Raw genomic sequence first — 14198 nt, forward strand, 5'->3', positions numbered from 1 at the left:
GTGGGCCTTTTCCCCCAGCATTGTCCCAGCCATATCCGCGGCAGCAGGAAGAATTAAGTCCTCCACAATAGTATGGGGCTTGTCTGTCCTAGCCACTCGGTAGCTCACCATATAAGACACTTCTAGCCCCTTCTTATTAATGGTATCTGTTGCTTTTATACATCTTACTACTCGAAAGTCATCTTTATTCTCGCTCAAAAAACTCCTGTAGCTTATTTTTGGCAGTGAAACAAGGATACTCAGGTGAGAAAAAAACCTCACCTAAATGTATAGCCCCATTGTAAAATATAAATTGTACTGTTTGAAAATGTGAAGGGAAAAAAAGATAAAAATTATACATTTTTTTAAAAATAATAATAAAATAAAAAAAGTGAATCACATTTTTATTTGGCGTACCCCCGACGGCATTGTGCGTACCCAAGTTTGAGAATACCTGTAAGAGGTCGTAGTTCATCAGGATCTCCTAGGGCAATAAGACCAGGAGAACTTGAGGGTGAGTATAATTTCTCCACTGCAACTGATTATTATTAAATAAATACCTTTGTTTTACATCCAGGGATGCGCGTCAAACCCTTCACCTGTGGACCTGGAGTTCCTCACCGTAATGGGACCTAGTGTCCCACGAGACGAAAGAGGTATACTCACCTTGTCATGACTTAGCCTAACACCCTGAGACATTTTGATACACACCCCAAAGCATGGACCCAACACAGTAACAAAGAGAGGAAACCCTCTGGTCTATTTGGGTCGGTGGCCCCTCCAGAGGAAATGCACAGCCAATATTTATTCAAGCAAAGCCCTTTATAATCAGTCTACTCATCCTATGGATTCTCCAGCTCTCCACCTCCAGGAAACACAATCCTGTTCCTCCTAAAGAAAAATACTAATTATATGAACCTGCACGTGTGGATAAAAAGCAGATGCTTACCTCTAACTGATGTCTTAGAATACATAAAAAGTTAACAAAATACAGCAGTAGAATATTTAACAAAAAGGCCCCGGAGAGAGAGAGGTTCTAAAAACAGGCCGTCTGCAGACAAAGAAAAATAACTTGCCAACAATGACTTATATACAGTCCAGCCTCACTTGTAAACTCCTCCCTAAACCAGTTAAATCAGATTCACACAATACAGGAATACCCCCTTATCCAATCACTACTCCCCTGGTTACATCCCCTTATCCAATCACTACTCCCCTGGTTACATCCCCTTATCCAATCACTACTCTCCTAGTTACAAAACATCCCCCTTATCCAATCACTACTCCCCTAGTTACAAAACATCCCCCTTATCCAATCACTACTCCCCTAGTTACAAAACATCCCCCTTATCCAATCACTACTCCCCTGGTTACAAAACATCCCCCTTATCCAATCACTACTCCCCTGGTTACATCCCCTTATCCAATCACTACCCCCCTGGTTACAAAACATCCCCCTTATCCAATCACTACCCCCCTGGTTATGTAATGCTCACATTGATTATATAAGGGAGATGTTTTCTACAATTTCTTCGGATAGGATACATCTGGTTAATACATGACTCCATATGTGTTATTTCATAGTTTGTCTTCACTGTTATTCTACAATGTAGAAAACAGTAAAAATAAAGAAAAACCCTTGAATGAGCAGGTGTATCCAAACTTTTGACTGATACTGTAAATCTATTTACATGTGCGAATACTTGGGAACATATTCCCTAAATACATTTTTAAAATGTCCAACAATGAATAAAAAACGAATACAAATATTCTATAGATGATCTTGTTTTGCTCAGAAAACTTGGGGCCAAATAAAATCACCCAACGGGCCACCTATTGGGAATCCTACATTACATCTGGACATCTGGTATCCATATCTGACTACGACATTGAATGTTCACAACTCTCCAACCCCATCCCTCAGTTGTTCACCTAAAAAGTGGTGGTTGTCTGAACTGCAGATTGTCCATTTCATACACAAAGAGTAGCAACATTACCTGTCAGGTTCAGACAACAGCCCCATTATATCATTACTGTGACATTGGACTGAGCAGGATCAGGAGGACCAGTTAGAGTTGGTCCACAGGTGCATCTCAATACTCTCTTAGTCCCCTCTCTGTGTCCTCATTTACTTTCTTTGTGGATGTTTTTCACGTCAGCAGATTAGTCTTCTGAATTAATAGTTTATCAGACTGAGCAGCCATGTTGTTTCCGATTGAAGCTTTTCCCGCAGTCCCAACAGCTACATGATTTCTCTCTGGTGTGAGTCAGTTTGTGCGTAGTTAAGGTCTGCTTGCGATTGAAGCTTTTCCCACAGTCACCACAGCTAAATGGTTTCTCTCCTGTGTGAATCAGTATATGTCTCCTTAGGTCCCTCTTCTGAATAAAGCTCTTCCCGCAGTCACCGCAGCTAAATGGTTTCTCTCCTGTGTGAATCAGCATATGTCTCCTTAGGTCCCCCCTCTGAATAAAGCTCTTCCCGCAGTCACCACAGCTAAATGGTTTCTCTCCTGTGTGAGTCAGTTGATGTTCAGTTAGGTGCCCCTTCAGTTTATGTTCATTTAGGCTCACCTTCCGATTGAAGCTTATCCCACAGTCATCACAGCTATATGGTTTCTCTCTGCTGTGAGTCAGTTTGTGCATAGTTAAGGTCTCCTTCCGACTGAAGCTTCTCCCACAGTCACCACAGCTAAATGGTTTCTCTCCTGTGTGAGTCAGTTTATGCCTGTTTAGGAAATCCGTGCGATTGAAGCTTTTCCCACAGTCACCACAGATAAATGGTTTCTCTCCTGTGTGAATCCTCATGTGCCTGGACAGAACTCCTTTGTGTTTGAAGGTCTTTCCACAAACAGTGCAGGGTTTCCCACCGTGACAGAGTCGGACATGGGCCTTCAGTTTACAGGTGGAGTTGTAGCGTTTTTGGCAGGAACTACATTCACTGGGTATCTTACTGAAGAGAGTCACATGTCTCTGCAGGTCAGCTTTCAGAGCAAACGTTTCTCCACAGTCACAGCAGTAGTGAATTTTTCTAGCTGTAGTGCTGGGATTGGAACAGTGTTTCTCCAATAGTGGACTGGGATCCAATGGTGGGCTGCTGTCAAGTCCTACTGTGTCAGCTGCTTACAGCTGAGCTGTGGCTGGAGGCATTGTTTTGATTATCTGAATGGTCACAGGGAATGTAGAGACCCTTTAGGTTGGTCACAGTGACAAAAGGTTTGAGATCCACTGGTTTAAAGTCTCTCTCTCTGTTCTCCACAGTCTGGGTTTGGGGAAGAGTCAAGGACTGAAGTGGGTCCTCCAGATCACATTCACTTTTCACACAGGAAGTAGTCAATATGGAGTCTTTGGTATCAATGAGCCCTTGAAGCTGCTCTTCCTCCTGACTGGTCCTGACTTCCTCCTGTTCCTCTTTAATCTGTGTGGGCTCTGGGTCCTCCTGCCCCAGACTGGGGCTCCAGTCCTGCTCACAGTGCTGCTGCTCAGGGGGAACCTCCTCTTCAGAGACAAAAAGCTGCAGGGAGTCTGGAGGGAAGGAGAGGAAGAGCAGATGTTATTTATATACCACAGAATTAAATACAACACTTGAATCACAAATGTGAATTATAGATCTCAATGATTTTTTTAATTGAAAATGTCTTTATTGGCATTGATCCAAAATAACAACAAGAGCTAAAATAATGTGCAATACAGATAATAAATAGTTTTACTGCTCCCAAACTTGATATTTTAATAAAGCTTGTACACGTCCTAATAATTTGAAAGAGTGCTCAGAAAACCAGATGTTTTGATCACTAATCGGAATGGCCGATTAATTAGGGCCGATTTCAAGTTTTCATAACAATCGGTAATCGGCATTTTTGGACACTGATCATGGCCGATTACATTGCACTCCACGAGGAGACTGCGTGGCAGGCTGACTACCTGTTATGCGAGCACAGCAAGGAGCCAAGGTAAGGTGCTAGCTAGCATTAAACGTATCATATAAAAAACAATCAATCTTAACATAATCACTAGTTAACTACACATGGTTGATGATATTACTAGTTTATCTAGCTTGTCCTGCATCGCATATAATCGATGCGGTGCCTGTTCATTTATCATTGAATCACAGCCTACTTCGCCAAACGGGTGATTTAACAAAAGCGCATTTGTGAAAAAAGTACTGTCGTTGCACCAATGTGTACCTAACCATAAACATCAACGCCTTTCTTAAAAGCAATACACAAGTATATATTTTTAAACCTGCATATTTAGTTAATATTGCCTGCTAACATTAATTTATTTTAACTAGGGAAATTGTGTCACTTCTCTTGCATTCTGTGCAACAGAGTCAGGGTATATGCAACAGTTTGGGCCGCCTGGCTCGTTGCATTGCAAGCTATTTCAATCATCTTTTCCTGACAGATAACTTTTTAATTATGCCCGGTGAATCTTAGCTATATTATAAACTGTTCTTTAAAAATGGATGCAATGGAGATCCCTGTTACCGGAAACAGTTTATTAACTAAGTAGAACCGTAGCTAGCTAGGTATTAGATCTACGTACAAACCTATTCTACGTAGTTTTATCTCTGGTGTCCTCCGCAGCAGTCTCCGTAACAGATCATTCTCTTCCTGGTACTCTGCTACAGTTTCCTCAACCGCACCAAGAATCTCCACAGCAGCAGATGCCGTTAAACATTCATTTAACAACACACGAAACGACTGTAGTTTAGACGTTTTCAGTGGACTGAGAGTTGGGTGTTCAGCTAGTATGGCTTCTTGATGTGGGTCCATCTGATCACATTCACTTTTCACACAGGAAGGAGTGAATGTGGAGTCTCTGGTATCAACGAGCCCTTGAAGCTGCTCTTCCTGCTGACTGGTCCTGACTTCCTCCTGTTCCTCTTTAATCTGTGTGGGCTCTGGGTCCTCCTGCCCCAGACTGGGACTCCACTCCTGCTGCTCAGGGGGAACCTCCTCTTCAGAGACAGAGAGCTGCAGGGAGTCTGGAGGGAAGGAATAGCAGAGGTTTACACTCCCCTATGTATTTATTTAGACAGTGAAACTAACATTTACAAATGTGGCTCTATATTCCAGAATTTGGGATTTGAGATCAAATGTTTATATGAGGTGACAATACAGAATGTCACCTTTTATTTGAGGGAATTTTCATTATATCTGTTTTACCATTTAGAAATCAAAGCACTTTATGTATCTAGTCCCCCAATGTGAAGAAGTCATAAGTGTTTGGATAAATTAACTTAGTGTATTACAGTAGTCAGAAGTGTAGTATTTGATCCCATATTCCTTCCACACATTAAGCTTGTGAAACCACAAACTTGTTGAATGCATTTGCAGTTTGTTTTGGTTGTGTTGTGGGTTTTGCCCAATAGGAAGTGAATGGTGAATAATGTATTGTGTAAGTTTGGAGTCCCTTTTATTGTAAATACAATATAATCTGTTCTGGATAATAATGAATGAATCTTCAATGACGACAAGTGAGAAAGTTAAAAGAAAGTTAAAAGAATCAAAGATCATCACCCCCCAAAATGCTGACCTCCCCTGTTATTGGTAAGGAGGGGGGTGTATGATTTTCACTCCTGATTTTGACAAATATGATCTTCATTATTCATCATTTATTTGTGATTATCCATAATCATAGTAGCAGCCACATGAATGTACAAGTGTTCAGAAACATATTATATTCTTATTTACAGTAAAAAAATAATAAAAAAATACTCCAAAAGTACAATACGTTACACTTGAAATGTGTGTAATATAGCAGACGCTCTTATCTGCAGCAATTACAGGATACATCAGGGTTAAGTGCTTTGCTCAAGTGCACATGGACCGATTTTTAACCTAATGTGGAAATAGTGAAGGGGTCTGAATACTTTCCGAATGCACTGTACATACGTACCTGTTCTACATAGTTGAACCTCTGATGTGATCTCCAGCAGCCTCCGTAGCCGATCATTCTCCTCCTGGTATTTCACTACCGTTTTCTCAACTTCCCCGAAAATCTCCACAGCAGCCGAAGTTAAGCGCTCATTTAAAAACACATGAAACGACTGTTGTTTAGACATTTTAAGTTGACTGGTAGCTAGTTAGCTATTCAGCTGCTAGCTTCTTCGACGAGGAAAGAACGATGTTCACAAGAAAGAAAAGTCCACTCGCAAGCTGACTTCCGCCTTTATCAGCGGGTGGCAAGACAATACCACAGCGCCTCTATGTGGATGGAGAGTTAACTACAAGGTACAGACTATTTTTATTTCATTTATTCAGGCAAGTCAGTTAAGAACTAATTCACAGTGACGGCATCCTGGGGAACATTGGATTAATTGGCTTGTTGAGAATTACAGATTTTAACCTTGTCTGCTCTGGGATTTGATCCAGCAACCTTTCGGTTACTGGCCCAACATTCTAACCACAAGGCTACTGGCCACCCAAGACTAATAGTGATAATGGAAATAGAAAACTAAATGTGGGGAAAACGTTATAATAGGTTATATTACTTATTTTTTATATATTTATTATTTTCCCCCCCAAAAAACATTAAAAAAGACAACAATACCAACATTGACATTCATTGTACTGTTGAATGGGATGGCCAATTTAGAGGACAAAACAAAACTTAACTCACACATACACAAAATAAAACAAAATCCTATTAGGTTGTACATGTATAAGAAGACAGCATATAGTCATTACAAGCAGTGTAGTTAAGCCAAAAATAAATATTGAATCGAGTACAGCACAAAGTAGCAGCAGATCGTCAACCCAGTTATGAAGCGGGACTAGACCATTTATCCAGTATCGGCTGCCATATTTAGTAAAACAATGGACTTCTATTGGAGGTATTGTATTGTATCTTTTCCATATGTATTACATTCCCTAAATCCTGAATTACATTCCCTAAATTCTTGTTCCCAAGCCCTTTTAATAGTGTCTGTGGATACCTCCATGTTTTTAATAGTGTCTGTGGATACCTCCATGTTTTTAATAGTGTCTGTGGATACCTCCATGTTTTTAATAGTGTCTGTGGATGCTCTATGTGGGCGTGTAGCACATCCTACAGTCTAGAGACCGGCCCTTTTGAATGGGGTTTGACAAGGATCAGGCTGTCTAATGTAGGATTATTTGGCTTAATGCCATACTGTGGGAGATGTGTCGTTAAGAAATTCATGATTGGGACGTATCTGAAAAAATGTGTTGTTGGCATGTTGAACTTTCCCTGTAATTGTTGAAATGAAGCTAACTGACCATCCATGTATAAATTACCAATTGCTGTAAGCCACTTCTCCCTCCACCGTGAAAACACCATATCATCCAATGCAGGGTGGAAAGCATGATTCAGGCAAATCGGGATGTCAATGTATACAGTGGGTATGTGAAGAAAATACCTAGAGATAAAGAAACCTGTGTAGGACAACCATTTTAATCGTGTTTATACGACCAACCAAGGAGATAGGCAGAGTTTTCCAAAAATCTATATTTTGTTTAAGCTGATAAATGTTCATGTCCCAATTCGCTTTCAATAGCTGATCAAGATCTCTTGTCACTACAATGCCAAGGCTTGTGAACTTGTCTATCACTGTTCTAAATGGGGTAGATTGCAGAAATTGCATATCCACAGGCCGTGATATCGGCATCAATTCGCTTTTTTTGCCAGTTTATCTTGTAGCCAGAGAATGAGCCGAATGTATTTATCAAGTTAAGTAAGGGGGGGAAATAAGTTTTAGGCTTGGATAAAAACAAAAGAACATCGTCTGCATATAGGGACATTTTGTGTTGCGTGTCTTTTATTTGAACAGAAGCTATATCGGCACATGCCCGAATGCGAGTAGCAAGGTGTTCCATGGCTATAGCAAAGAGAGCAGCCGAAATAGGGCACCCCTGTCCGCAGCCCTTGAACAGGCAGAATGACTGCGACATATCCTGATTGGTTACCACGGACGCCATTGGGTGTGCATAAATCATTCTTATCCAATTAATAAATTCCTTTCCAAACCCGAAATGCTCCAGAACCGACATCATATACTTCCACTCAATCTGATCAAATGCCTTCTCTGCGTCAAGAGCAATTACCACTGTTATTACCACTGCTATTACCACTGATGGTATTGTATTCACTTTGAGTAGAATCTGTGGTGAACTCTTGGGAGCTAGCATCTTCAGCTAACTCCTCTTGAGTCGGCAATGTTGAAATTGGTTCATTGTGTATCTCATTCAAATGATCTTGTTTAGCGCCCCCATTTTTTGGTGCCTTTTCCCTTTGTCATATTGCCAGACAATGTTTGAAGTTACAGCTTGTGAGTGGTTAAGATAAATATTAATTTGTTTCAAAATAGAGCAGAGCTCTAGCAAAGCACGTCTACTCCATAGCACGCTCTCTAGCGCCCCCTATGTTATATTACTTATTGTATGAACTGAATTGAAAGACAACTTATTATATGTATTATAACACAGGCAACTCCTGAAAGCTGCAACGGCTTGGGACTTCATTCTATAGCTAGAGAACTCCTGACATCTCCAGGAGTGAGAAGTATCATTTTTTGTTGTCTTTACTGTTGTGGTAAAGTACTGTCTTTTTGCGAACGAGGGCCATCTACTTTAGGTGCTTCCTGTCTTCCCAGCAGCCTACTTGGTGTGTGTGAGCTGCTGACTGCTCATTATTTGCAGATAGTTGCTGACACATCATCTAGGATCAAGGGGCAGGGATATTTGTGACTAGTTTTGGTAATCAGTGGCTGTATTGGAGAGGAAGTGGTTTCACCTCTCCAAGGCAATCAGCAATTAGTACAGGGAGGTGTGCTCTCCACCTCTGTGAGGCAATTATCAATTAGTGTTAGTACTTCAGTCTCCCCTGGTTTCTCAGCAGCAGCTGTAAGCAGCAGCGGTCGTGTCAGTGGTGGTTTTGTGGCAAAACTAAGACCGTCACCGAAACAAAGATGGTTCTGCCAAGTTATTCGAGGAACGCTCCACACCACTCTCTCATCTTACCTAGTTATTTACAGATTCGCACTTTGCTCTTTTGTAGCTTTGTCAACTATGTGTTTAAAATATATATATATATATATATATATATATATATATATATATATATTACACCCATTTTCTTCTCAAATTCCTGATCTCCAATTACGATCTTGTCTCATCGCTGCCACTCCTCAACGGGCCGGGGAGATGCGAAGGTTGAGTCATGCGTCCTCTGAAACAAGAGCCGCCAAACCGCGCTTCTTAACACCCACCTGATTAATCCGGAAGCCAGCTGCACCAATGTGTCAACTGTTCAACTGACTACCGAAGTCAGCCTGCAGACGCCCAGCCCGCCACAAGGAGTCGCTAGAGCGCGATGAGCAAAGTAAAGCCCCCCCGACCAAACCCTCCCCTAACCTGGACGACGCTCGGCCAATTGTGCGCCTCCTTATGGGACTCCCGGTCACGGCCGGTTGTGACACAGCCTGGGATCGAACCCAGGTTTGTAGTGACACCTCAAGCACTGCGATGCAGTGCCTTAGACCGCTGCACCACTCTGGAGGCCCTATGTGTCTGTTTTTTGTACCTGTTCACACCTCTCCCTGTAGGCTTTACAGACGCTCCCCACCCCTTGGCTGCAACCCTTTTAATTTAATGTACCCTACGCGCTCAACCCATGTGAAATTCCGGTATCTGGCAGCCTGTGGAACTGCCGATCTGCGGCCAAGAACTCCAAGTTCATCTCAGCCTATGCTTACCTTCAATCCCCTTTACCTTTTGTCCCTGACAGAGACATGGATCACCCCAGAGAACACTGCTACTCCAGCTGCCCTTCATCTGACTACTTTTTCTCTGAGAGTCAGAGATAATCTGGTCATCGCGTTGGTGATACAGGTCTACACATTTCTCCTAAGTGGATAATTTCACCTGTCCAGCTCCTCATTTGAATTCCATGCTGTCACTGTCACTTGTCGACTCAAGATTAACATTATTGTCATCTATCACCCACCAGGTGTCCTTGGAGAGTTGCTCAATGAGCTTGACAAGCTCATTTCCTGACGATGGCTCACTGCTCTTCGTACTTGGGAGTTCAACCTCTGCATTCAATTAATTTCTTTCCAACTCTCTCTTTCCCCTCCTTGCTTCTTTTGACCTCACTCTTTCCCAATCCCCTCCAACTCACAACGCAGGCAATACGCTTGACCTCATCTTTACTAGAGCCTGCTCGCCTACTAATCTCACTGCAACCCCCCTCCAGATCTCTGTTCTCCTACTAACCTCACTGCAACCCCCCTCCAGATCTCTGTTCTCCTACTAACCTCACTGCAACCCCCCTCCAGATCTTTGTTCTCCTACTAACCTCACTGCAACCCCCCTCCAGGTCTCTGCTCACCTACTAATCTCACTGCAACCCCCCTCCAGGTGTCTGTTCTCCTACTAATCTCTCTGCAACCCCCCTTCAGGTCTCTGTTCTCCTACTAATCTCACTGCAACCCCCCTCCAGGTGTCTGTTCTCCTACTAATCTCACTGCAACCCCCCTCCAGGTCTCTGTTCTCCTACTAACCTCTCTGCAACCCCCTCCAGGTCTCTGCTCGCCTACTAATCTCACTGCAACCCCCCTCCAGGTGTCTGTTCTTCTACTAATCTCTCTGCAACCCCCCTCCAGATCTCTGATCACTACTTTGTTTCCTTTTCTGTATCCATCTCTCCTCCAACCCTAACCACTCAGCCCCTACCCAGATGGTCATGCGCCGTCACAATCTTTGCTCTCTCTTATCCTAACAGCGTTCCCTTCTGCTAAATCCTTCTCCCTCCTGATTCTGCCTCTTATTTATATTTAACTAGGCATTTTAGTTAAGAGAGAATTCTTTTTTTACAATGACGGCCTACCCCGGGTCAATTTTGCGCCGCCCTAAGGGACTCCCAACCACGGCCGGATGTGATGCAGCCTGGATTCCAACCAGGTACTACAGTGACGCCTCTTGGACCGCCGCGCCAATGCTACCTCTCTTAGACTGCCGCGCCACTCGGGAGCCTCCTCGACCCTACTCTCCACCCTTCCTGCATCCTATGACTCGCACTGTCCCCTTTCCTCCCGGCCGGCTTGGCCCTCCTGCTCAGTTGCTGTGACTCATTGCAAGCTTACAGAACAAGGCTACGGGTAGCTGAGTGAAAAATTGAGGAAAACTAAACTACTGGAGGTCCTATCATCCTTTCACTTCCTCCTCTCGACCTCTGTATCTACTGCTAAAGCCACTTTCCTCCAGCCTATTGATTCCAAAACACTTGAGTGTGCTATCTCTGATCAACTCTCTCGTTATCTCTCTCAGAAAAATCTTCTTGATCCTAACCAGTCAGGCTTCAAGACAGGTCACTCAACCGAGACTGCTCTTCTCTGTGTCATGGAGGCTCTCCGGCACTGCCAAAGCTGACTCTCCCTCCTCTGTCCTCATCCTCCTCGGTCTATCCGCTGCCTTCGCCACCAAGAACCATCAGATCCTCCTCTCCAGCCTCTCAGGGCTGGGCGTCTCCGGCTCTGCACGCTCTTGGATTGCATCCTACCTGGCAGGCCGCTCCTACCAGGTGACGTGTAGAGGACCTTTGTCTGCACCACGTACTCTCACTACTGGTGTCCCCCAAGGGCTTGGTTCTAGGCCCTCTCATCTTCTCTCTATACACCAAGTCACTCGGCTCCATCATATCCTCACATGGTCTCTCCTATTGCTATAAGGATGACACTCAACTACTTTTCTCCTTCCTCCCCTTCTGACACCCAGGTGGCGACACGCATCTCTGCATGCCTGGCAGATATCTCAACTTGGATGTCGGCCCACCACCTCAAGCTCAACCTCGACAAGATGGAACTTCTCTTCATCCCGGGGAAGGCCTGCCCACTCAAAGACTTCTCCATCACGGTGACCCTGGACAACACCCTGTCATTCTCTGCGAACATCAAAGCAGTGACCCGCTCCTGCAGGTTCATGCTCTACAACAAGGGAACTCAACTACTTTTTGAGAAGGACCAGTGACACAAATTTCCTTGGTGGCGAAGGATGGATATCGTCCTTTATCGTCGCTGTGGTACAGCGTAGTAACACATGTATTCATCTACGACTTTGGAAACATGTTATATCAAATGTACATTAAATGAGAATAAGAATTTGAATTTCAACTTCTTTTGAATGTCCAACATTGCTGAAGAACAAAAGTGGTTGCATAATTGTCTATGCAAAAAGTGCAATGTGAAACATTGTACACGGGCCTTAAAGTAACCAAACATATTTTAATAAAGTTTTTATGGAGAACAAAAATAATCTGAATGCACAGATTATGCATTATGCATGGTGTGAGAGCAACTCTTAGAGATATTGGTGCCAGTGTTCATTAGTGAGCATGGTGTTTAAGTAAGTTCATTGTGGAGAAGGCTGATTCAGAGCTGTATGTGGAGCCAAACATGGTCAGGCTGTATAGTGCCAGTTTCTTGAGAACCGGGACATCAGCCACAGGCACCATCTTTCCCCAGAAAGTAACAGGGTCACAGTCACCAGCCTGCTCCTTCAAAGACATATTTTCTTGCAGCTCAATCAACTCCGTTTACAGTGATGCAACTTCTACCCATCTGAAGATCTGTTTTGCTTCTTCTGACAACTTTGTCACATTTGTGATCAAGAAGGAGTTCTGGATGAGCAGCAGCAGCTCTCTTCCAACAGTGAAGTTATCCATCAGCTTCTGGATGAAATCAACATAGTTGGGAACATGTCTCCCTGCGTTTGCACCAGAATATTGGGGAAGTGGACAGGTTGTCCCTGGAGCTTATTCTTGAAAAGCTCCAATTCTTTCGGGGAAAGCCCGGAATGCTGTTATCAAATCAAACTTTATTTGTCACATGCGCCGAACACAACAGCTGTAGACCTTACAGTTAAATGCTTACTTACAAGCTCTTAACCAACAATGCAGTTAAGAAAAATACCTCAGAGTCAATGTGCGGGGGCACTGGTTAGTTGAGGTAATTGAGGTAATATGTACATGTAGGTAGAGTTAGAGTTAGAGTTATTAAAGTGACTATGCATTGATAATAACAGAGAGTAGCAGCAACGTAAAAGAGGGAGGGTGGGGGGCAATGCAAATAGTCTGGGTAGCCATTTGATTAGATGTTTAGGAGTCTTATGGCTTGGTGTAGAAGTTGTTTAGAAGCCTCTTGGACCTAGACTTGGCGCTCCGGTACCACTTGCCGTGCGGTAGCAGAGAGAACAGTCTATGACTAGGGTGGCTGGAGTCTTTGACAATTTTTTGGGCCTTCCTCTGACACGGCCTGGTATAGAGGTCCTGGATGGCAAGAAGCTTGGCCCCAGTGATGTACTGGGCCGTACACAGTACACTCTGTATTGCCTTGCGGTCGAAGGCCGAGCAGTTGCCATACCAGGCGGTGATGCAACCGGTCAGGATGCTCACAATGGTGCAGCTGTAGAACATTTTGAGGATCTGAGGACCCATGCCAAATCTTTTCAGTCTCCTGAGGGGGAATAGGTTTTGTTGTGCCCTCTTCACGACTGTCTTGGTGTGCTTGGACCATGTTAGGTTGTTGGTGATGTGGACACCAAGGAACATACTCCACTACAGCCCCGTCGATGAGAATGGGGCGTGCTCGGTACTGCTTTTCCTGTAGTCCACAATCATCTCCTTTGTCTTGAGGGAGAGGTTGTTGTCCTTGCACTACACTGACAGTTCTCTGACCTCCTCCCTATAGGCTGTCTCGTCGTTGTCAGTGATCAGGCCTACCACTGTCGCGTCATCAGCAAACTTAATGATGGTGTTGGAGTCGTGCCTGGCCGTGCAGTCATGAGTGAACAGGGAGTACAGGAGGGGACTGAGCACGCACCCCTGAGCAGCCCCCGTGTTGAGGATCCCCCGTGTTGAGGATCAGCATGGCGGGTGTGTTGTTACCTACCCTTACCACCTGGGGGCGGCCCGTCAGGAAGTCCAGGATCCAGTTGCAGAGAAAGGTGTTTAGTCCCAGGGTCCTTAGCTTATTGATGAGTTTCGAAGGCACTATGGTGTTGAATACTGAGCTGTAGTCTATGAATAGCATTCTCACATAGGTGTTCCTTTTGTCCAAGTGTGAAAGGGCAGTGTGGAGTGCAAGAGATTGCATCATCTGTGGATCTGTTGGGGCGGTATGCAAATTGGAGTGGGTCTAGGGTATCTGAGATAATGGTGTTGATGTGAGCCATGACCAGCCTTTCAAAGAATTTCATGGC

At 43.9% G+C, this 14198-nt stretch overlaps 1 protein-coding gene across 2 annotated transcripts; it reads right to left on the reverse strand.

Moving 5' to 3' along the window:
• Positions 1-737: 737 nt before the first annotated feature.
• LOC145861800 (uncharacterized) lies at positions 738-6120 on the reverse strand. 2 transcript variants are annotated; one of them, XM_082965330.1, is made up of 3 exons: positions 5881-6120; positions 4529-4966; positions 738-3501 (listed from the first exon to the last, which is right to left on the reverse strand). In XM_082965330.1, the coding sequence occupies exon 3, from the start codon at positions 2782-2784 to the stop codon at positions 2167-2169; it is 618 nt and encodes a 205-aa protein (XP_082821456.1). In that variant the 5' UTR covers positions 2785-3501; positions 4529-4966; positions 5881-6120; the 3' UTR covers positions 738-2166. The 2 variants fall into 2 exon arrangements, with proteins under 2 accessions (XP_082821456.1, XP_082821455.1); XM_082965329.1 differs by having other exon boundaries at positions 2783-3501.
• Between the last annotated feature and the right edge of the window lie 8078 nt (positions 6121-14198).

Source organism: Salmo salar, chromosome 18 (genome assembly GCF_965601325.2).
Source record: "Salmo salar chromosome 18, fSalSal1, whole genome shotgun sequence".
Taxonomy (NCBI): Eukaryota; Metazoa; Chordata; class Actinopteri; order Salmoniformes; family Salmonidae; genus Salmo; species Salmo salar.

Excerpts from the sequence above, each read along its gene's own strand:
- LOC145861800 (XM_082965329.1), bottom strand. The coding sequence starts at position 6,046 with ATGTCTAAACAACAGTCGTTTCATGTGTTTTTAAATGAGCGCTTAACT. Across the intron at positions 4,967-5,880 it reads GGTTCAACTATGTAGAACAG|ACTCCCTGCAGCTCTCTGTC; the intron begins GTACGTATGTAC and ends CCTTCCCTCCAG. Across the intron at positions 3,502-4,528 it reads GATAAAACTACGTAGAATAG|ACTCCCTGCAGCTTTTTGTC; the intron begins GTTTGTACGTAG and ends CCTTCCCTCCAG.